Source organism: Sipha flava, unplaced genomic scaffold (assembly GCF_003268045.1).
Source record: "Sipha flava isolate LNK unplaced genomic scaffold, YSA_version1 35a_pilon_pilon, whole genome shotgun sequence".
NCBI classification, from domain to species: Eukaryota; Metazoa; Arthropoda; class Insecta; order Hemiptera; family Aphididae; genus Sipha; species Sipha flava.
In genome coordinates this window covers 3,186,297-3,212,091 of record NW_020273058.1, presented here as the reverse complement: position 1 = coordinate 3,212,091, position 25,795 = coordinate 3,186,297, and the positions used below count along the sequence as shown (strand labels likewise).

General features: G+C 25.4%; 1 protein-coding gene across 1 annotated transcript in view; it reads left to right on the top strand.

The window, feature by feature from the left end:
- Positions 1-13,812: 13,812 nt before the first annotated feature.
- LOC112687576 (autophagy-related protein 16-1) overlaps positions 13,813-25,795 on the top strand; it is a 179,411-nt gene continuing 167,428 nt past the window's right edge. Inside the window, exons 1-7 of the mRNA XM_025560328.1 lie at positions 13,813-14,292; positions 14,361-14,613; positions 17,743-17,905; positions 20,741-20,829; positions 24,183-24,336; positions 24,718-24,823; positions 24,882-25,024. Of these exons, the coding sequence (XP_025416113.1) occupies positions 14,208-14,292; positions 14,361-14,613; positions 17,743-17,905; positions 20,741-20,829; positions 24,183-24,336; positions 24,718-24,823; positions 24,882-25,024 (993 nt within the window). The 5' untranslated portion in view covers positions 13,813-14,207. The remainder of the gene's footprint in view (positions 14,293-14,360; positions 14,614-17,742; positions 17,906-20,740; positions 20,830-24,182; positions 24,337-24,717; positions 24,824-24,881; positions 25,025-25,795) is intronic.

Genomic DNA, 25,795 nt, shown 5'->3' with positions numbered 1-25,795 from the left:
CCTAATATAACTTAAAAATCAACTATTTAAGTATCATTTAATGATAACCCTTATTGTATGCTTTTTATTCATGTAACATACTTAACTATATCACATATACTTATATATAATGCATACTTCAACTTATAATTAAAATTGAAAAAAATTAGTTCTTAAAATTAATTTATATATAATTAATTAGTTATTTAAAAATATCTTTCATAATTTTCATAATACATATAGCATTTATAGATAGATTTCTTGTACAGGTACATCTATTAGGAATTTCCAAGCATTACATATTTTTAAAGTTTGATATCTTTAATATAATATTGGACTTATAGTTTATAAATTAATATTCATTAGAAATATATCTCATGATACATTTTTATACTTATTTCTTCCATACCTAACACAGTAAAAATTGTATATGTTTATATAATTATGATCAATATATCATAATTAGTTATATTGTATTACATTTTAAAAATTTGTAAGGGCAATAATTTACTAAAATACTTCAAATTAAATAATTAAAAAATATAGTTGAAACTAAATGTAAATTTTAACATTGATAAGAATGGAATATTTATATTATTGATTTAATGTTTTTCAGAGGAAAAAAAAAGACAGATAATATGAAATAAGATGAAATATAAGTTGTTGGATTAAACATTGTATGAAAATTCGGGTTTTCGATTGAAAACGTGTGTAAAATACGCACAAACAAAACTATAAGTGAATTCTAAATCATTGCACAAAAAAAGACATTGTTAATCGCAGATTTTTATCAGGGCAAATATTATCCTCCCGATTGCTATTGTTTTTTATATATTTTAATATTAATTTTTATTCTTTTTTTCAGGGAAAAATTATGTGGTTGCGTAAACTTCGAAACAGACTTGTAAATTTGCATTCGATGTCCCGGATGTCCTTGGTTGATAAACGATCGAGTTTCTTGACCAACAATGTTACGATTGTTTTAAAAAAAAATATATGTAATACCTACTCAAAATATCTAAAATTAGATGTATAAATTTTGCTGTAAATTATAAATAGAAACGATAAGTTCTTAAAACATTTATTTAATATCATTCGTGTTTTATTCATAACCTCATAAGTCTTATTTTTTAAATTTGACGACTTCATCTTCATGATTATGTCAATCTTTATTAAAATGCACATAAACCAGTTTAATTCAAAAGAGCAGTTACGGATGAACAAGAATTAATATAATAAATATTAAACCGTTAAGTGTTTCATATGAAATAATTTTTTACAAATTGATTTATTGAGATTAACATAATAATAGAACAAAAACACTTTTATTATCATATATCTACTTTCTTTAAACATAGCTTGTGATGCACACAGAGATTTAAAATTACAAAATCAAAAAATGAATAAATAATTATATTTTACAAATTTTTCCTTACTATTAAAATATTTAATTGACTATATGAAAATATTTTATATTATCACATTAGATATATTACATTACATATTTTCATTTTTCAGTCATATGTAAAAATAACCATTCAAGAATATGTTTTTTAATTATACATATGTGAAATATTTAAGAAATTATTTTATACATGATAACAATAGATAACAATGATAGTAATTGTTTAATAATCATTTTCGGCGATGGAATAATCTTTATGATAAATTAGGCACTAACACAATTCGTGATGTGAGTATTAATTAATTAAATTAATCTAATTGTTCATTATTAAATAATAACATCGTTGTGCAACTCCAGACACCAGTTATCAATGGAATTATTACTGCAAAGAAGCGAAAAGAAAATATTAAAATAACTATTTAATATAAACATGGATAAGTTTTTTTCGCTGGGTTTATGCTTAAATCTTTGTCTGAAACGTTACGTCAGATGTCATACTCGTCTAGTGAAAACAGGTAAAATTTACTCCTTAATAACGATTTGGTTGTCATAGTAAAACCATACTATATTTTATGTAAATATTTCAATAAAATCAGAATAGGTTGTACTATATTTTTCAGCCAAATGATTGTTAGGGAGACGGTACATTTTACTTGTTTGTATAGTGTGTTGCATGACATAATCATGGGTGGCTCCAGGGGGGGCCCGAGGGGTCGCGACGCCCCCCAAGCTCGTACCGTTTTTATAAAAAAAAATTATATTACTAACAAAAAATGCATATTATAATATGGACTATCATACGACACGCACAAGTATGTAGATTGAACCAAGATATATGACAGTTGAAAGTAGTTTTTCCACACTTCGGAAACTAAAAACCTGGCTTTGTTCAAGGATGACTGGAGATAGAATATCAGCATTATGTTTAATTAATGTATATCATAAAGTAGATATTATAGATAAAATAGATCATATTATTGATATTTTTGCCAATTTTAAAAATAGACGAAATAGAATTTGTGTGGTAAAAATTATTGTTTCCTTTTTGTTACAAGATTTTGTAAAATTATAACTTCTCCCCCCCCTAACCAAGGCTCTAGAGTCTCCCCTAGACATAATCCATGTGCCAATGTATCCGTGCATATCGTGGATACTTGACGATGACGACGATCGTGATTTCCGATGTAACTTTTTGGATTTTATATTAATTATAATTGAATTTCTGTATTAAAGAGCTCTACCGTCTGATATGGGTCCTAGGGCCACCAAGTTTTTCGCTCTGCAATTTCCAGACCATAGTGTAATAGAATTTAAATTATTAGATTATTATCATTAAATTATTACTAAATTATTATTACTGGGAAATTAATATTTTTATAAATTATTTATAATTGATTTAATTAAATAATTACAAACATTTTAGTATAATTTTTACAACAAAACCAACTGTACGTTTTTGAAAATAATTCTACAGTTTTATGAATTGATTGTGGCGGTAAGTATTTCATTCATAAAAATAGGTTAATCCATATACTATTATAAACAATGCAAATGTATAATTTCTTTTAAAATAATAATGTGTATACGTTGCTAATAATAGTTTGTAGCAGAATTATTCAATTGAATATAAACTATTGTATAAATATATATATATACTTATTTATACATTCATAATTTTATTATTATCACTTCTGCATTCTATATATACTCAAACCATTCATATTTTTTATTCAAATATATTAACTAATAATTCTAATAAGCTGAATGTATTTACATAACTACACTAGAACATAGTGTTACAATAAGTACACAAGAATTATTAATTCTTTTGAAATAATTTTAAATATTTAGTTTTTTTTAAAAAAAAAAGTTCGAAAACTTAGTAATTATCTATTACATATGTATATTGGTTGATATTAGAAACCCTTTTCCTGAACCCCCTCCTGAATCTGTATTTAAGAAATTGATTATATGTGAAATACACATTTCAATTTTTTTTTAATGTGGAGCATTTTATAACGAAATCAAATTACGCGTGGCTGTGAATACTGAATTGGGCTTTTTGTTGGGTCTATACTCAGTGAAAAATCAAATAAGACACAAGCATAACTTTCAAAACACAGACAGGTGTTAAAGGGCAGGTGAAAAAGTCGATTCTAAGTAGATCCGGCATTAGATTAAAAATATATATATATTAAAGATTCACCTGATTAAATATTACCAACAATTTTACTTGTAAATTTTGAGCCTGAATTAAAGAAAAAATTTGAGTCGCCCCTCCTCTAGAAGTAAGTCTAAATACGCCTCTGGGGTGAAGACGCGACAGAATTTCCTAGACGGTTGAAATTATTAACTAATAGGTATAAAAATTATTTTGGGAGAATGTTATATGCGAGTTATAATGTGTGATAAGATGTGATAACATGATAATGTAAAATATGTATGACATATTATAGTAATAGATAGTGGTGATAGAAGTCGTTGCTTCTTTATTCAAAATATATTCATGTTATTTTTACTCTTAGTCTATATGCTTATTATGTCAATGACATAGATTGTATATTACACGCTTAAATAAAAAATATAAATAAATAATAGTAATAGATAACAGAAAAGTAATAAACATGAATTCTTCTACGCTACAGGCATTATATTGGTTATTATCTGTAGCAGCGGTTCCCAAGTTGGGATATGCGTACAGGAGTACGTTTAGGGAGACGTTGTAAAGAAAATTGGTTAATGGCAGAAATATTGAATTTGTTTTGTTTAAAACGGTTCGTTTCGGAAGTATACAATATATGTGATTAAAAATGAAAACTTTACCATCAACTTATCTTATAGAAATGGAGTGGAGAATTTAGATTACAGGCGTGTACACAAAAAAATATTTTACAGAGTTTTAGGTTGTACATTTTCATACCCTATTTATTCCATAAAAACATACTTTAAAATGTTCCTGAATTTGGGGGGAAAGTGTTTATACCCCTAAAACCTTCTCTTGTTTATGCATCTGATACATTATAGAATACTGTATGTTTATAATAATAAGTATAGAAATAAAGTGAACGCAGCTCTAGATTTACGATTATTTCCGGTATTATCTGAATCTTGAAGGATCTTATTATATTTTTATATTCAAGTAAAATTATTTATTTATTTTTTGTATGTTTTATTACAAAATATAAAAATATATACTCGTACATTATAACATTTTATTATATTATTGTTATTTGGCATTTATACATTTTTAGAGTATTTATGTGAAAAAGTTTAAAAGTTATAATGAGTGGTACAATTTAAAAAAATATTAAGCTTAGGGGTACGTAAGAAAAAAAGACTGGGAACAGCTGATCTATAAAAATCACATTTTAGTCCACTGCATAAAATGTGTACAACCTACACTAAACTATCCTGTGAAATAATATCAAAGATTTCATACTTGACAAAATAAAATTCGTCCAATTTAATAGGAAAAAAAACTAAATCGTACACAAAAAAATTGATGATGGTGATTCTCAAACAGTTTTCTATTATTATTTTTAAGTTAGTAATCATAATCGTAATGGAAATATGTTACATTAAGTGTGTTGAAACAATTAAACTAACAAGTAAAACTAAAACCATATCCTTTATTTTTACAGTACGTGCATATTCATATGAAATTATTGTCAGAAAATAAAGCTATTTAGCAGTGTAAATTATTTATTTTGTTAATCTAACCGATTTATATTGAGTTCTATAAAAAAATCTTTGAATTTTCATAAATGTCACAAATAAAAATAATATGATATACATTTTTATGTTATTTTTACATGCTCGTATTGTAGAGAGCTTATAAACAGTGATGTAACTAACCTAACCTAACTTGTATTACCTTATGCAGTACAGGGGGAACCTATTGGCCATGGTCCCCTCCCAAGCCCGTACCGTATTTATAAAAAAATGTATATTGTCAACGAAAAATGCATATTATAATATGTACTATCATACGACGCGCACAAGTATGTAGATAGAGCCATGGAGGTATGTCGGTTGAAAGGAGTTTCTCCACACTTCGAAACTAAAAATCTGGCTTCGTTCAATGATGACTGAAGATAGATTATCAGCATTATGTCTGATTAATGCATGTTAAAAAGTAGATATTCTAGATCAAATAGATCATATTATTGATATTTTTACCAATTTTAAAAATAGACGACTTGAATTTGTGTTGTAAAAATTGTTATTTTCTTTTTGTTATAAGAGTTATAAGATTTTGTAAAATTATAACTTGCCCCCCCCTCCCCCTAACAAGGCTCTGAAGTCACCTCTGATGCAGTAAGTTATTGATTAAGTTGTTTACTAATAATAACATATATAATTATATTATAATTAAATACATTATTATTTAATGGTTATTCTCAGTGTCTGTCTGGTTCATAATTGGGCCTCCGGCAAAAAATGTATAACGGGTCCCTAAAAAACTTAATATTAGAGTGAGATATAAATATAAATAATATAAATAAATATAAATATCTACTAAATATTTTTTTTCGCTGCGCTCAAAGACCACTACAAATATTAATTAATTTTTGTTTTTATATTTTTTCCAAAGCCAATATTATCAAATTATCATTATGTTCGTGAATGTGACCGTTTTCAACAATTATCTCAATTTTTCAAAGTATTTATATTTGTTTAATTTTGATCAAGAGAACAAAAATGTATAAAGCGGTTATACCTAGTTCTATTAAATCGCATCAACAATATTTCAAGATTAAGATAAGAAAAACATAATTTTAATTTAATCCAGGAAAATAATTACTTTGATTTTTCATGATAGCGTGGTTGCTTTAAGTTCAGAGCGGATTTTGGAGAGGTTCAAGAGGTCAGCTGACCCACAATTAATATTTGTTGGCAAAATTGGCCTCTTGAAGACTTATATTTTTTAAGTGTGCAGATTATAAGTTGAAGTTAAAACTAAACTGTCAAATGCCCCAATTTCGACCCCACCCTCCTCAAACGATACTACTGGTTTAATTGTATAGTAAAATAAAACATCTCTATGCTAGACCTCATGAGGGATTCCATAAAATAAAATAAATGTTTACAATGATAATTATGAATAAACTGTAAAAACAAATATTATATGATTACATTGTTCTTTTGTTTCAAGGAATAAATTTATAATCCACTTTCAGCTCTAATAAGTGGCCTCTTCAAATAGTTTGACCCACAATTCTCTAACTGTGGATCCTCTGCTGGTTGGGCTCCTATTTTAAGAATAAATTTCAGAGCCCCTGGCAATTGACGGGTACCTGGATGGGCCGAACCGACACTGGTTATTCTTGATAATAGATGTATCAATGATCTAATAATTCATTATATTATAAAATTCTAATTTATTGTTAATTATTTTGATGTGATAAAAATTAAATTTGGCAATTTTTATTTACATCACGATCACGTATGAAGCTTAAATGATACGAATTAGTGTATATAATGATTAATATTATATGATTTGGGAGAAATGTTTGAAATTACCGATAAAAATTCTTATGTACATGATTTTGTATAGATTATTTAAGTCATTCGCATGTAATACAAACATATTTTCATTGACTTATAATATTAAATTGCGATACCAATTCCGTCTAAACCCACGAGGAGAATTATCAGGTATATATTCGTACACTATTAATATGTTTTGGATGAGACGATTTGTATTTGATTTGAGTCTTGCATGAAAATGACTCTAAAAAAGTTTAACGAATTTGTAGAATATTAATATTTTCAAGTCTTTATGTAGTGAATAATTAGTCATATACCTACCACGGAGAACTAATAATAGAAATTTAGTCTTAAGTAATGAAACAATTAGACAGTAAAGTCATACATTATTAACATGGATGATTTTATTTAAAAATGTAGTCGTTAGCATTGTTATAATTTAACTAGAAGTAGAGTGAATTATATTTGATCAATTATTATTAAATAGACACGATTTAAATTGTTGTCATAAACTTATTTGATGTTGTACATAGTTAGATATTATATTTTATAGATAGATTTTGTACAAATGACAGTATTATTAGATGAATAAAATGGCCTTTTTAAAATTATTTTATGATTTAAATATGAAAATTATGATTGTTTGTTCTGAATTTATTCACTTTTCTCTATTCATCGAACCAGTGGCCTAGTTAGGATTTTTAAATGGGAAGAGCTAAACAGTTTTTTGGACAGGTTAGGTAAAAGATGATTTGAGATTTCACACTTTGCTCTATTAAGTTCATAAATGTATTTCCAGCAATTTAAAATAGTTTTAATAATATTTATTAAAATATAACTTATAATAATAATAATAATTAATTAGCAGTAGTCAACTGCGGAAGCATTGTCATGACATAACATGGTATAAAAACTTTAGTAATTATAAAACGTTAGTATGTATTACGTGTGTATTACACACGGCCCATTAGGGAGGGGGGCTATAGTTAATGTTATATATTTTGTTAAACACCATACCTTTGTATATTTTTTGATAATATATTATGTTATTATAATAGAGGCGAAAGCGTGCTTGAGCTGTAAATGATAAAATTACTTACTGTTTTTATTAAATTGCTCGCTGAATGAAAAATTAAGTTCGAAGTTTTGAAGTTCTTTCACTTTTAGAAAAGTTAATAAATAAATCAAAAATTATACATATAAAGCATCATCCACGTTATATTTAAAATATTAAAGCCTATGGCTTATGGGGTTGCGCAGTATGAAATGTTGAATGCATATTTACTATCCGAGAGTACTGATAGTGTTTACTAATAGGATACCGTCTTTGTAAAAAGATTCTAGTTTTAAGACGTTATGGAGGTTTCTTTTAAGAAACCCTACGATTTTGTTTCAAAAATAAAAAATAAATAAATATTATCGAACCACTATTATTTAGGATTTTTAGTTCCCAATCATTTTATCCCAATCAATCTCGGAGAAATAACCATAACGTACATTCATATATATATAAATAGTTTGTTAAAGATATACGAGTTTAATGTAACAATTAAATAAATATTAACATTAATATTACCTTTACCTTTTTGAAAATATTAGTGTAATTTAATGTTAAAAATAGTAAAAATTACTTTGAGAAAAGAGGAATGATGTCTTTCACTAATCAAACGAGAATCTATGGTTTTCAAATCATGATAGATAAGAATTAAAAGATTTACGTTTTAGTCGTCACAAACGACGCACTCTGTACAAAAAGATAACGGTTAGAGTGTTGGTATAAACCTGTCGGTATGGAATAATGACCTGTTTGCCTAATAATACAACGACCAAGTTTTAAATACTTACGTGTATGATCGAACAATACGGATTAAATAAAATGTCTTTTTTAACACTCGTCCGCCATAGAACGTCGTAATATACATTTGGACCTAGGTATAAAATCATATAACATTCTTGCCAGAAGCAGATTGTTGGTATTTCGAATCTTACACAGACGCACAAACTTTTACGAGCAATTTACGCTGTATTACGAATTAACTTATTTTGCGAATAAAATTTCTAAATTATAACTTTTGTGTTGTACCTACGGATAATAAACTCGTTGTTTACACGTCGATTAAATAGTCTATTTAAACTATTCAAATAGTTTGTTATTGTATGTTTTATTATTGGATACAATTTGACTCACGTGCGAAGTCCGTTGTCAAAACGTGTCGACCGGCTTAATTGGAGTATTCAAAATCTGTTCCGGTGTTCGCTGTTCATACGAGTAAGTGTACACTTTTTTATGTATGCAATGTATATGTATAGCACCTTAACAACGCTGTAGTACCAACTAACTATAATTAGTAAAAAAAATAGTAATAAAAAATAGTAATACTTAAGTATATAACAAAACGCGATTGGTTTTTTTTACTTGACATTTTAATACTTATAAAAATACTTTTATAATTAATAATTGATTATATGTATTATACACTTGGCTGTTAAAACAATAACAATATAATTATACGAGTATTATGATCATTATGTGCCGCGGACTGTGAGTGATTTTTTTTACACATTAAATACATCTTGAATACATACATTTTGAAAATAAATAAAAACCTCTTTCCATTAAAAAATATTATTTACATTGTTTAAACTAAAATATAAAATATATATAAATAGATAAGGAAGGTATTTTTTAATAAATATCAAAATATTTCAAAACTGTATAATTAAATTTGACATATACGATGAATATTTTTTTTTTAATAAAAGTTATTTCCTCAGTATCGTTCTCGGTGCTCAACCTTTTTTAACCTTTTTATTTTATCTAAATTCCACCAGTAGTTTTTTTTTACCTGGGAAAAATTCATACTCCATCGATGTAAATTTTATTTAATTAGATTTTAATAAAATTGCTTAATATTAAATAAAAGTTAAGAACTATTTAGAATCACTCAGGAAAGATCACGAGAAGGCGGTTTATTTTATCTTGCAAAAGTTTTTATTTTAATTTTCATGTTATTTATTAAAATATATTATAATGATCAATTGCAATTCGTGAGAAAATGAAAGAATTTAATTTTTAAAAAATCGAATTAAAATTTTGGTTTGTAATGATGAGACGCCGCTTTGACGAATTGAATAAAGGTAGGGGCGGAATGGGATAATATTTCAAGCCGGGAAATGTTTTAGGCAGGTCAAAGATTTTACCTAAAAAATGGGGTAATTTTTTTTAACAAGTTTACATTATATTTATATAAACAATATACCTAAACCTAAACCTTAAACAAAAACACAAGTAGTACTATACTCCCTTAACTTTTGTTGTTGTAAATTAATATTCAGTTTTATAAAACGGTGAAATAAACTTAATATTAATATTACATTAATAACACGGACAATAAATTGTACTTAATTATAAAAAGTTTTAAGTATATTATATACTTTGAAGATTATAATACAAATTAAAAGTAGACTTTTATATATTAATTACAATATCAACTAAAGTAATTTAAATAATTAATACATTTGCAAAATATTGAAAATATAGTATGATTTATGACTTTGACTTATGACTTTACATTTTTCATCCATTAAATTATTTTTTCATATTCTATGATAGGTGCTTTTACTTATGAGTATAGTAAACTAAAAAGTAAGAATTTACTAAACACTGCACACTGCATTATAAGTATTAATCAAAGAAACATTTTTTCTTCATATTTTCTTATTATATTAAAAATAATAATAATAATAATAATAATAATAAAAATAATTAACATAACGAAATCTAATAAATATATGAATAAATATTATAATATACATATATAAAATATAACGTATTGTCAATAATTAATAGTCTCCAGATCAAGTCAAGCGCATAAATAGTCGAGCCGGGCCAGTCTGCCCTTGCATAAAAATATTATATTATTTTTTTAAATTATGAAATTAGGTTGTTTAAAAAATTCTGCCGAGTATTCAGGGTTTACAGTGAAAAAAAAAAGGCAGGGGGCTCTAATCCATATATTATTTTCAGCGTTCTATATAGTTCTATAAAATTACTAGGTTAATTGCTAAGTTCTTAATTATAGATATATGAGTTTTTATGTTATAAGATGTTAGTAAACAATTTCATCCACAAACTATTCATGTGTTGTAAAAATGTACTAACTTGTAAATTACTTACTTATTGTTTCACATACATGGGCGTCATTTGGGGGGGGGGGGCAGACTATGGCAAATGCCTCACTCTAAGAAATTTTAAAAAGTTGGCAATTCTTTATACGATGATCAAATGCTAAAAATAAATTTTTATTTACTATTTTGTACTCAAAAATCAGATAATATTCTCTTTTAAATACATGTTCAAGGTTTATTTTAAGTTGGGAAACACTGGCTCCTCCCCAGTTTATGACAGTCGTTATTACGCGAACCTTAAAACTTTATTTTTCGTATATTATAGATTTCTATATATGTGATCTTTATAAAACATTTTTTGTGATATCGATACTATAAGAATTGAGCTCATACAGGCGTGTACTGGCCCACCGGGATACCGGAAAAATCCCGGTAAAGCCTCTCAAAAATTTATAAGACCTGGGCCCCTTACCAAATAAGTACCTGCATTTTCAGTTAAATTCAGTAATTTTATTATTTTTAACAATTACAATACAATACTGATGGACAGTCGACTTCTTAATTTAGTATCCAATGGGAAATGAGTAAAACATGCAATTTTTCGAATAATTTAATTAATTTGCTTTTGGTAAATATGTCTACTACTATTATTTCAATTATTAAAATCATTTGATTACTTTGATGATCGAAAAATAATAATTGAATGATTCGATTATTTGAAATAATCGAATCATTCGATTATTCCATTTAATTATTACCATCACTAGGAATCACATCACCAGCAGAATCGGTAAGTAATTTTGCTGAAGTTCGGAAAAACGAACTGTATCAGCTCAGGAATACAGTAAATTTAAATATATTGCAATTTCTTTAGACATATTTACAATTTTGTTTTTTCCAATAACCTGCTTGATGCAATAACCGTTTTTATCACTAAAAAAAAATTTATCTGGCGTTACATTTGTGGGTCATAAATCTATGTATTTCTTAAAAATATCATATAATTCCGCTTTAATAGTAAATGATCATGAAAAATCTTACATACATCATAATAAATGAATGGAGAATGAATAGCCAGTATAAACAAAACAATTTTACCTCACTTACCTTTTTACTAAATATTGAATATCAGGAGCTTCGTCAATGAATTTTTTATATAGGTTGAAGTTTAGAAGTTTAGAACTTAAGAATTTTTACTTTTAATCCACTTGATTTTCTCTTTAAAAACACTTGTAATTTTAAATAAGTACCAACGTTAATATTATGTTTCACATTTTTCATGCTTTTAAGCAATAAATAAATAGACCATAGAGTTGACGATTGAATTTCTGTAGATAATTTATTAAAATTTGTAAGAAACACATTTTCCGACAACGATTTGGTTTTATTTATTTATCTCAAGTTTAAAAGTTTTTCATAAGCCATTATATATCTTTCTTTTGATTTTTCAGGCAATAGATTTAGTGAAATAGCATTTGCCATTTTAACTATGTATGGTGAAGTTAATGATTCACTACAACTATTGTACTGATCGTCATCATTCGTATTTATGCTTGTTTGTTGCGTAAATTTGTAGGTAACATAAATTGATTTTTTCACCCACTAAGCTAATTTTTTTTGCTAGCGCCCCTGATCAGATCTATGCAATACAATATGTAATTCCCAAAAAAAGAACTAAGACAAGAATGGTTAATTGATTAAAGTTACAACTTACAAAAGTAACTCGGTTAATTAGTATGTAGAAAATTTAGCTCGGGTCATTCTGTGTGAATCTTATACATGAATATTTGACCATAGGCGGACATTTGGTTGAATTTTTGGGGGGAGGGCTATAATAATTCAATGTAAAATAACCCACAGGAGCTTCGCCCCCATACCTCCTTCCAATACACAAGTAAAACGTATTACCATTATAAATATAGATATGTTTAAATTGTATTAAAAAAAAAAAAAACACTAAATAACGTATATTTAAAAATAATTAATATTTTATTTTAATGACAAATAACTATTTGTATTAGCAAAGATACTCAAAATATCATCGCTTTTTATATTTTTCGATATATCTTTTTCAATATACGAGTATAGTATTGAAAGATTGCTGAACTTATCTTGAACCAACAATGTCCTTAATAAAGTATTTACTTTTTTCAATGCACTGACGCTTCTTTCGCAAGTAGCCAAACTATGTAATTGGTATTGTTAATGCTATTGTAAATAGTTTTTTATTATTTCTTATTTTACGATTTTCAAAAAAAATGAACAGATAATGATAAATAAATTATAAAAACAACGAATAAAATTTCTAACAAAGTTTCGATTTTGGGGGTGCTATTAAAATATTTGGGAGGAGGGTCTAAGCCCCTCAAGCCCCCCCGCCTGATATCCGCCTATGTATTTGACGCGGGAAAAAACGTTATCGTAAAGGAGTATTTAATAAATAACGGTTTATGTGTCGATAACGGTAATGCCTGAACTTTGTACAGGAGTGGGATAATTATTTTTGCAAACTTTGCACGAAGAGTTTCGTACGTGGGCATGTCGTAATAATACGTAAATAAATAATAATAATATTTATGTGGTTGTGGATTAATTTACAACACGTTATTTGATAACATTGCGCGTGATCATCGTGATACAAGCGGTCACAAGCGATAGGTACGCTCAAGTCGTTTGTCCCAGACAGATACGTTGCGACTGTACGGCGGGCGGTGTGAGAGCATAGGTGACGACCCACGCACGGTCCGGGTTGTCATCTTACCTATAGCTTGTATACCGCGAAGCCGAACGGATTTTATCATTATTTTTTGAAATATTATCTTTTAGTAAATATTATTCTCTGTGTACGTTAGGCCCGTGCAATCCGTAAATGATGGTCGTGGAATAACGAAGTTTTCAGAATATCTATCGTTACTCAACTAGGGTAATTGCATCGGAAATATTATTTACGTTAACGGCGATATTGCGACAGCGGTGTAAAAACGTAGAATATCGCGTTGTTTGCTGTTGAAATACGAGTCCGTTTCCTGTCGCGATTTCCAGTATTTATCGTTCCATCGTTGCATTATGCCCAGTGGCTATGTATCGTTTCACTCGACCCCGTCGACCATCTAGCGTCTGCCGCCTGGCACAAAGATCGTCGTGGGTTGGCGTGCACGCAAAAGGTTTCATTTAATTTGTTAATTGTGACGCAAATAGCTTGGTCATGGACTGGAAGTCAGTAATACGCCAGCAATTGGAAAGCAGAAATGCCAGGGAGACGGCTAGCTTTCAGAATCTGATTACTTACTGTGAGTATAAACTAGCATTGCTGTGTTGTGATTGTCATAATGAACGATTATACGTCTCGATTTTCTAGATAATAAGCTGTACGACAGCTCATTGTTATTACGAGCACAAAACATTCAACTTGAATCACAAGTGATACGTGGAAATTCTGGTGGTGACTTATTGTTGTCGGAAAAGGTATCGAATCTGGAACAAAAACTACTTATGCAACAAGAAGAGCTGACTGAATTACATCGGAGGCGTGGAGAAAACGCCCAGATGATTATAGATTTAAATGCAAAGTTACAATTGACTGAGCAGGCAATTACAAGTAAAAATATCAGGTGATTGTGTATTAAATTATTTGAATACTATTTACCAGTTATTTGGTTCTCAGATCAATAGTTCTATTGATAGTAAGGATTTTACTATAGTATTAATTGTTATTATTAAGTATTTACACTGTGAAACTGTTTTTTTGATTTTTTCAATTGATTCTAAATACTTAGGAATAATGCTAGTTCCATATGAATATAATTGTCATAGTTATGTATTTGTACAATTTATTTTTATTATTTATTAGTATTATCACCATGTATATATATATATATATATATATATATATATATTTGAATTGTTGTTATGCTGTCTGTCCTTAGACCAATGCAAATCAATGAAAGTGTTTTCAATGTAAAAATGATATTTTACTTTTTTTTTGTTTACTTATTATTACTTATATTAGGTGGTACTTATTAATTACACAAATATAAATAACACACTTCACAATATTTTTTTATACACTTAATTGAATACATTTATTTAGAATACTATTATTTTATAATTATGTAGCAATTTCTAAAAAGTTAAAGAATTTTATAGACTTAATTTTTGGATTTATTTCTTTTTACAATATTATATTTTATTTATATTAATATTATTTATTATAAAGTGCAATAAATATAAAATATTCTTCTGTACTTACATTCACAATGATAATGTGTTAAATGTATTACTAGAACTCATGTTATATTGATTTAATATTAGTTTTAAGTATTGAGATTTTAAATTGTAACAAGTAGTAAACATATTTACAATTATTTTCTAAATTGAATTATAAATATTATTCACAATTTTGATTTAAAACTAAAATATTTTATAAATTATTAAACAATAGACACCGTTGTTTATTTATTGTTAATAAGATTCTACTTTCAATTCAAATAGTTTATGTAATTAAGTTGAAATTAATGAAATTATTTTGTTACTTATTAAGATTTTTTTAGATCTTTATTAACTTGTACTTCTATCTTAAATAATCAAATATTAAATTATTTAATTGATATACTAATATATACATTTCTTGGGCTTAATGTTTTGTATATTTTATTGTGATTAACAATGAAATATTGTTTTTATTTAAACTATAAGAAATTACTTTACTTTCTAAAAATGAATATTAATTTTCAGAAAAGTATTGTGAAGTTAATTTTTTATTGATTTTAATGATAAAGTCTATCCATAGAGATTTAAAAAAAAAAGTTTGCATATATTCTGTAGAATAATGATTTTTAGTACATTTACAATTTTCTTGTATAAGATTCTACTTTTTTAGATTTCCTTATTTTGGTTATTCATATAATATATATAAAACTCTTGTAATGTCTACATGCTGGTGATATTGATTTTTATGTTAAAAATAAACATTTCTTTCTTTGGTTTTTGATTCTGTGAAATTGTTACTTGTTTTATTATATATTAATACTGTATATCTATGATGTGCTAAAAACAAGAATGAATCTGTAGAATAAGTATCTAAACGGAGAACAAGCTGCTTGAACAAGTAGAACATTATAAATACCTAGGCAGTTTAATCAATCAAGACGTAAGATGCATCATAGAAATAAGATCCAGAATCGCACAGGCAAAGTAAGCATTTATGAAAAAGAAAAAATTGTTATGCTCCGTTCCAATAACATGAGTATTAAGATGAGAAAATGTTTTATAAAAGTTTATGTATGGAGTGTGGCACTCTATGGTTGCGAAACATAGATATTAAATAAGGCAGAACAACAAACACTCGAAAGCTTCGAAATGTGGTGCTAGAGAAGGACGCTGAGTGTGAGTTGGATAGAACACCATACCAACAAAAACATACTCAGTGAAATAGAGGAACGAAGAGAGATATTCAAAGTCATCAGAACAAGAAGATGGAATATGATGGGTCATATATTGAGACACGAAAATAAACTAACCCATAAAATAATAGAAGAGATAATTGAAGGTAAAAGGAATCGAGAACTTCATTTGTCAAACAAATGATCTCCAAGGCTGGACTAACAAGTTACACAGAACTGAAAGGGGTAGCTGAGAACAAAGAGGAGTGGAGAGTGAATTGCAAAACCAACCTTAAGGGATGAATACCAAAAAGAAGACTGTATATCTATTACCTATAAACTAAATTTGAACTATTATATTTTTAATAATATACAATTAAATATCAAGTATTTTTATTGTTCAAATGTATTTAATCTGCATTTTACTTTTATTCTGATGTTCAATATAAATGTATTATATTCATAATTCAAAAAAATGTAAGTTTGAATTAAGCTAGTAATTAAATTAATCAAATGTTGACATGGTCAGGGTTGTGATTAACGTGAGATCTTGTATTGTCTGAATTTATCCATTTATATGCATACTAATAAATTGAAATGCTATTTCATTTAGAAGTGTATAAAGAAAATATATTATACTATGCATATTTAAAATAACATAATAATCATAATAATTAACTAAAGTAAAAATTAAATTTCAAAATAGTATAATGTGACAACAGTAAAAGATATATTGGTCAATGCGACTAAAATATAATATTACACATTTCTTATTAACATTGTGTTAAGAATTATATAATATTTTGATTAATACCCACGTTTCCCAATAGGAGAGTGGAATTCTTTATGGAAGTGTTTAGGCATTCCATGGGGAATAATATTATAATGGTAAAATTCTGAAAATAACATTATTTGTTAAATCGTTTAGATTTTTATTATTTAATTTACTGATTGTATTGCTAAAACTGTTAATTTTTTTATATTTTTTTATTGTATAATTGTAATTTAAATGGGATAGTTATGGTATTGTTAGTATACTTGTTTATGATGCATTGACTTCTTTACTATAATAAATCAAGAACTTGATTCATTAGATGAAGCCTTACATTATTATTCCTCATTTAATAAACAGGGAAAGATATAAATTAAAAAAAAAAAAAATAAAGCAATTTGTATTTTTTTTATGCATTATTGGAAATGTGATACACAATTTATGTGTTTTTAAATTTGTTGTCAACCTAAAATATATTTTGATTTTAATATGTTACATTTTATGTCTGTTTTTTAATATAGTGTAGAAATCTGTTTTTATGATGATGTAGTATATTAAAAATAATTTTTAACATTTTATGATTGCAGTTTGACTGAAAATATAAAGTTAGTTGCTAGTTTACGAGCTGAAATATCATTATACCAGAAAAATAACTCTGAGTTAAAGCAATTAAATCAAGTTCTCAAGGATGAACACCAAGCATTACAATTGGCATTTACTAAACTTGAAGAAAAATTACGCAAATCTCAAGTAATTTTTTAATTAATTTATATACAAACACATTCCTTTCTTAATTAATTTTTAATCTGAAATGTTAATTTTGAAATATAAATATTACAAAATATTAATAACTTATTATTATTATAATATAGATCCTTTCAAATTATTAAAAGGAACTGCATTTTTAATATATTTTACTTTTTCTTTACCTTTAATTTTAAAATAATATTACAAATGACAGTTTGGAAGTGAAGAATATATACTTTTTCTTTGCTAAACATTTTTATTGTATTGTTAAAAATTGTTAAAAACATATAATTTAAATAATAATTAATACATTTTAAAATTTTATTGTTAAATCTTAAGTTACTAAACAAGCCTAAATTGTGCCTTTAAATAATATGATATATATATTATATAATATACAGGTTAGCCCAAAAGTCTTTGCTCACTGATTTTTTTTTTATTTCTAAGCAATAAAAAAAAATTATAAATTATCGTTTATTCATAAAAATAACAACAAATAGTGTGTAATTGTGCAAGCCAAGTCGGCAAGCAAAGGCTTTTGGGCCACCCTTTTATGCGTAATAATGTATAAGTTGATAAATAATTTATATAATTTAAATTAAATTTATTAGATAAGGATATTAACAATAAGATATGTGAATAACTGCTATTATAAGTACCAATTAAATTTCTGTATTGTATTATTTACTATAGTATTCAAATAATTAGCATCACACATTATGTATTTTGTACAGTATGCAATTTAATAATGAAATATGAATTTATAAATGTTTTATCTTCAATGATTTCTCTGTAAATTATGTTAAATGGAAATCAAAAAATATCAGATAAACTATTGTATAATTGATGGCAGAAAAACTTTTATTTAATTGAAAATGTAGTTATAACATAATAAAATATATATTTTTTTGAAATTAGTAAACGAACATAAAGATGACCATGGGAAAAAGTACTAGATATTGATATTACGTCATCATCTCAGATGAATAAATGTAAATATCATCCAAAATAAATTAGTTAAGAAAATCTTTTGGCTTATTTTTAGCTTAATGTAAATAAACATACATTTGATTAAATAAATACTGTGTTGAATGACTTATAAAGTGATATTAATTTAAATGTATGGATAATATGATTATTTGTAATATATGGAATTGTTTAATTTTTTCATTGAATCATAAATTTAAATTCCTCCTTTTTAATAATATTGAATTATTTACATTATTTTCTTTCCAAAAAAAAAAAAAAAAATTGTATTCTAAATGATTTTTATTTCATAATATTCAAACAAAAGTAATTTTCGTTCAGTTTGTGTAAATGATTTGCTTATCAAAAAAAAATATTTTTACTTTATTTTTAATCAATAAGAGTTAATAAGTATATATATAAAAGCTATTTTTTCTTCTTTAAAATTATGCTTTTTAAGGTTTGTAACAATAATGAATTTATGAAGGAAAAATGTTATGGGAAGAATAATATAATTCTTTTATTGTTTCATTGGAATATACTACAGCTTTAAAATTCACTCACAATATTAAAAATATATATAAAAAAATTTGTAAAGTTATTTATCATCTTGTAATTTTATTTTATTCCATTGATTATGATTACTTTCCAATAAATAAATTGAACTAATTGGTTTAGATACTTTTATTTCTGAATTATATATAAATAAATATTTAATTTGAGGATTAGGTATCTATATTTTTAAATATTTTAATCATCATTCTCCCAGTAAATTATTTTTTATTTAATAGATTATTTGAACTTTAAATATGTACATTTAAATTTGTATATGATAATTATCATATAGTTAAACTATTTTATATTTTGAGTATTATTTAAATTTTTCAAATATTTTTTAATTATTTATCTTCAATAATAACATTTTTTTTTATTAATTATATGTATATAATTAATATTATTAATAAATTAATAATTCATTATTTTATAATATTTGATTAAATTTTATAACTGTATCTATTTCTAAATATATTTTTTATAATTTTAAATAAATATATGCATAAAAGTGAAATTTGTTTTCAGTAAAAACAATTTTTAAAAATAATTACGATCCTGCTTCATTTTAAAGAAGTTTATAAAAAGTGATAAAAATAATAAGTTCACTTAAATCTACAAGACTTGACAATTCATAAATTCTTTCATTTTTTTTTACAATATGCTTACACAAGTGCAAAAAATGTGATTTTATTTATATTATTTATTTAAAATTAAAAGATATACTTAATAATTTATTTTAAATTGTGGTTATAATTTTATCAACTATAATTTATTTTAGTTTTCTTATTTATCATAAACAACTTTTCTACATTCTAGATTCATGTATTATATGGTTATTTCAATTATTTTAATTAATTCTTAAAAGTATTGTTTTATTTTTGTTTAAAGTATAATAATAGAATACTTTCTAATGGTATGAAAAACACGTATTTTTATTAATTTACATTTTATCTTAATCGATATTGATATCAATGTTTTTGATACTTAAGAATATTGCACTCCATTTTTATAAACATTGGTTGCTATTTGGTTGTTAATTTATAAAGTTTCACTTCTCTCAAAATTGATGTTGAATGAATTCCAGGCAATTTGTATCTTATGGATTTTACTTTTATTGTAAATAGTTTTATAAACTGAAAAATTAAAATAAAAAACTTAGTAATGCCAATTAAAGACCTAAACCGTAGCGCTTTGAGACGCGTCTATTTATAATATTGCACGAGATTATGCCCCCACTAACATGCCAGTTAGTTGACACACACACTGCACAATCACAAAATGTTTGCTAAGCTAACGCGTCGTCGATTTTCATTTCAGGATGAAAACAGAGAACTCGTGGACAGGTTAATGACTTATAAATCTAAGGACGCCGAAAAACTGAATGAGGAAAACGATCATCTTGTCAGGTAAAGCAATTTGTATTTTTTTTATACTTGCCAGGTGAACATAATAACTTATTATATGCACATATATTATATAAAAACTGCAATTTTAATGTGAATAGAGTTTACAATGGTTCATACAATGATGCTTTCATATTTTTAGCGTTCGAACTACATGCTAAAACACTAACTTATATTTAATTTGTTTGAAGGACATATCCTTATAATGTTAGAACATGTTCTCGATGAAAATAATAATCAAATGACATACTTTATTTAACTTTTTTTTTGTATTTCAATGCAATTTGCTATAAAGTTCAATGTTTATGTTGTTTGATTGTTTTTAAATAGATTATCTACTAGTAAGTGTTATTTATATATAAATTACAAGGTTTTAATTTCAAAACTGAACAAGCTTTATTATATATTTCATAAGTATGAATGTCATATTTTTGTAAGAATAAAAATCGTGGTTTCTATTGGACACCTAACCAGCCCCTATTATTAATAAAAGTTCATACTACAAATTTTTTAATGTACAATGATATGATACAGAGACCCCTTCTACTCCCTTCCATATGATTACATTTTTTAGTACAATGTCAGTAATAATTATTTATATAGCATATAGTTCTTTTTTATTAATTAAATTACATATTATAATTAGGTAACTACTAATCTGTTATTATTTTTTAAACTGAAAATATACTTTTGTTTGGTATAAAAATGAAAACTATTTACAAGTTATTTATTATTTATTAATGTGGAATATATAACTTAAAATTTAATAAGTCTTAATAATAAAATTTAATAATTTAATTAAGTCCTCATCAGCTGTCTTGCTTAAACTGGATTCTTTAAAAACACATTCTTAGGAGTGTCATTCATTAGTATTTAGTAGGTACAGACTTCTCGAATCCGTAGTGCACACTTCTAGTTTCAGACTACATATTTTTTGTCGGGATTCACTAAAAAATAGGGACTGCACCTAACTGAGGTCATCATTTTGGTAAACATTTACTGGAAGACAAACGTAAATGAACATTATATATTATGCAATATCTTTAAAAATCGTTCATTACTAATAATAATTAAATTCGCATACTCCACACGTTTTTGAAAATATTTTTGGAATGTCTCATTTTTTGTCTAAGTTTATCATATAGTATTGCTTAGATAGATCTAATCACTTTTGTTTTTGAATCTTACAATTTGTATTCATAATCAAATTGTTATAGTATATTTTAGTTTTATTTTTTAGTTTTTGAGTGGAAGAAATTTACTTATTGATTATTAATAATGTATTTAAATAACAAATTAAATGTCATACTTGATTCATCAACGTTTTTTCTTGAATTTTAAAATAAAGTAAAAAATGACGTTATATATAAGTCGAAAACCCAGTGCTAAAAAAGATTTAAAGTTAGGGTTTTTTTTATAAAGATTTTTTTTTCAAGGTTATTTCGTAAATTATTGGAAAATTTATGTAATATATGACATTATTATTTTAAAAAATCAGTATTAATTAATTTAACTATATGAGTTAAAATAATTATATCAGATATTCATTTTAAAATTTTAGTACATTTAAAAAAATCGACGATGTTAGAGTTTTGAAATATAGTATATCAAGTTCCTATAATCCTATAGAGCGGGGCCGTATTTAGTGTAGGGCAAGAGGGCATGGGCTAGGGGCGTAATTCTTAAAGGGATGCAAATTTCAATTCTACTCATGTAATATTTTCACGAAATATGAAAAAGATGTAGTTAAAACAATTCAATTTGATGTCATTGATAAATTTGCCCCAATAAAATCAAGTACCATTGTAATATCGTATTAAAATAAATTTAAATCATCTATCACAATTTTATAACAGATTATTGAAGAAAATTACATGTTTTTATAATTTATTGATTGTTGCAATTACAGTCATTTTCCAGGGGCGCCACCAGACCTCAATATGGCCCTGTTATAAAGGTTTAAAGTTTGTCTTTGAATGAAAGCTAAAATATTTGAACATTTTTCATATTATATCTGAAAATATTAATCTTCTTTTCGTAATGCCAATATATGGATCTTCAGTTGCCATTGATTATTTGGCTGATTAAAGAAAAAATACATTCACTATTTAGAAATGTTTACTACTATTTATGTATGCTGTATCGCTTTCATATATCGAATTTTTTTGTACCTAATAAATAAAAATATTAACTATTCATATTTTAATATTAGATTCATAGTTAATGTATTATCGTAAATTATTGAAAATTATAGCTTTCTCATTTGTTAAAGTTATCAAAGGTACATTATTGATTTATAGTTTTTCATCCTATCGTTAGTTCTATAATTATGTTTGAACAGAACAGACCTAACAAAAAAAACGATGGACATACGTGCTATTTATTACCTATAGGCTAACTTGTTGCATTTCATTGTTTTATAACTGTTGATAGATTAAATTTTAACGAAATCGATTAATTAATGTTATAAATAAATAATTGTTTCAGATTTATATTTAATGAGTTCAGAACTATTGGTATTGAGATTTTACATGTTGAAGTTGAACTATTAACTTACTTAGATAGTTTTTATTAATTTAACTTTTATGGGGTAGATACTTCAAATTTTTAAACATTAAAATAAATTTAGTTTTATTCAAAATAATTTACCATTAATTAAATTAATTTGAACGACGTTTTAGTTTCCTATTATAATAGGTTTGTAATCTTAAAATTTGTATGCAATGATAATTCATTACTCGAAGCTCCAAAATTCATAGTTTGAATATTTTTTTTGTTTATCTTATAATTTTGTGAACAAGTTTTTTAATTTAATCTGATTTAATCATTTATACTTATATATTTTATTATTTATTGTGTATCTCTTTAAATTAAGTTTACTTTTTATTTTTCCTATTTTAATTTAAAAATATAATTAAGTAGTAATATAACATTACATAAATAGTTTGTTATGTTATAGCAACAAAATATTAAAAATAGCTAGCAATTTTGTTAATACCGATTTTCAATGACTTATGATGGAATTGAATTCTATTTTTTGCGAGATCATTTAACTACTGAACTGGCTGAAATTGGTTGAAAAAGATTTTCCGATATACCGTACTTCAATTTTTACATAAATTACAAACTACTACCAATGTTATGGGAATATCAATTCAAAATAACATTTTAAAATATAATTTTATAGTGCCAATGTCAAAAGAATACTGATGTCAATGATTGGCATCAAACAATACTTTTAAAATATTATTTTATTTTTATATACATATTTATATCCAGTTTATCTATATATTACTTCGACTAGTGATATTTATTTTGAAAAGTTATTTTACTGTTGGGCTTTTATTGTTTCACAGAAAACGAAATGCTATTATGCAACATGAACTTAAAGAAGCTGCTAGCGATACACGTGGTGTAACTGCAGAATGCTTAACTACAGCTGTTAGTAATAGTGTTGGTCCAATTATGGCATCTCCATCTGCCATGCCTAGTAAAGCTACTATTCGATTTGTAAGTACCTATTATTATGGTTGATCGTAATTACTTTATTTTTTCATAATATTACTCATTGTATCATTAATATAGTTAATACCTTCTGTGGTCTATAAATATTTATTAACCATGTGCTGATCTTAATAATTATTGAAAAAAAAAATTCATTATTTTGTCTTTGGTTTTAAATCATATTTTATTCTCCTGTGTATTTCATTTTACTTATAAAATCGGTACGAGTATTGTTTTATTTTTATTTTTTAATATTGTATTAACGATATGAAACATTGTATTAAACATAATTTTTTTTCTACTTTTTTTTTTTTTTTTTTATTGTCGTTTTGTATGTTATGTTATTTGTCAACCTTTATAAGTATGGATTTTTGTAATGTTATTTAGGATGCTCATGATGGTGTTGTTAGCGCAGTAAAATGGAGTCCTGTAGATCGAGTAGTAGCAACGGGTGGTGAGGACCGCAAAGTGAAGCTATGGGATGTATCCAAAGGTAAATCATTTTATATTTATAAGTTTTACAATTAAATAATTCATCTATATTTTTATAGGTGTAGCTGAATGTAAAGGGATGTTAATCGGCAGTAATGCCGGTGTTATGTCAGTTGAGTTTGATAGTACTGGTGGGCAGATAGTTGCAGCTTCTAATGATCTGGCATCTCGTGTTTGGACAGTAAATGATCAACGACTTCGAGTAAGTAAATATGATTATGTACATTATTTGGGGATTTAAAAAACTACTGGAAATACAAAAAAAACTTTATAGTACATTTTATTTAATTTTGAAATGTATATTATATAATTCATAATTACCATACAAATATTATATTATTTAACTATAATCAATACATTTATAATATATAATTAGAAGAGTATATCATAATAATATTTGAAGTAAAAAAGGCTTAATACAAAAATGAATAGTTACATTTAAAAAATTCTATAATTACATGTACCTACTGACTTAAAGTTTCCCTTTCTTGGTTAATTTTGTTTATACATGGTAAAAAATATGAAATTTTGAAAGTTTAACTGTAAATATAAGCTTAAGCTATTGGTTACATTGTATGTTCCAAGTTAAGGGAAAGTTGCCATAATTAAGCATTGAGAAACGTAGACAAGACTCCAACAATTTTGTGTTAAGTATAAATTTTGTCTGAATAATATCAAACATACATAATATGTTTATCGTAGGAAAAATCGTCTACGTTTCAGCTCAATAAATACTTATATGTTAATTAATTCTAAAATAAATTAAATTTGTTGGCTAAATTATAATATTAGTCATTATATTATTATATTGAATATTGGGAGTGGCTAAGAAATTTAATTTACATTATATATTTTGCTTAATAATTATTTTAAGTTGTCTTAATAAAGTTTTTATTACATTTAATAATGTATTACTGTAACCTCTCCAAAAACTAAAAATATCCAGTAATTTAAATAGTATTCTAAATACAGT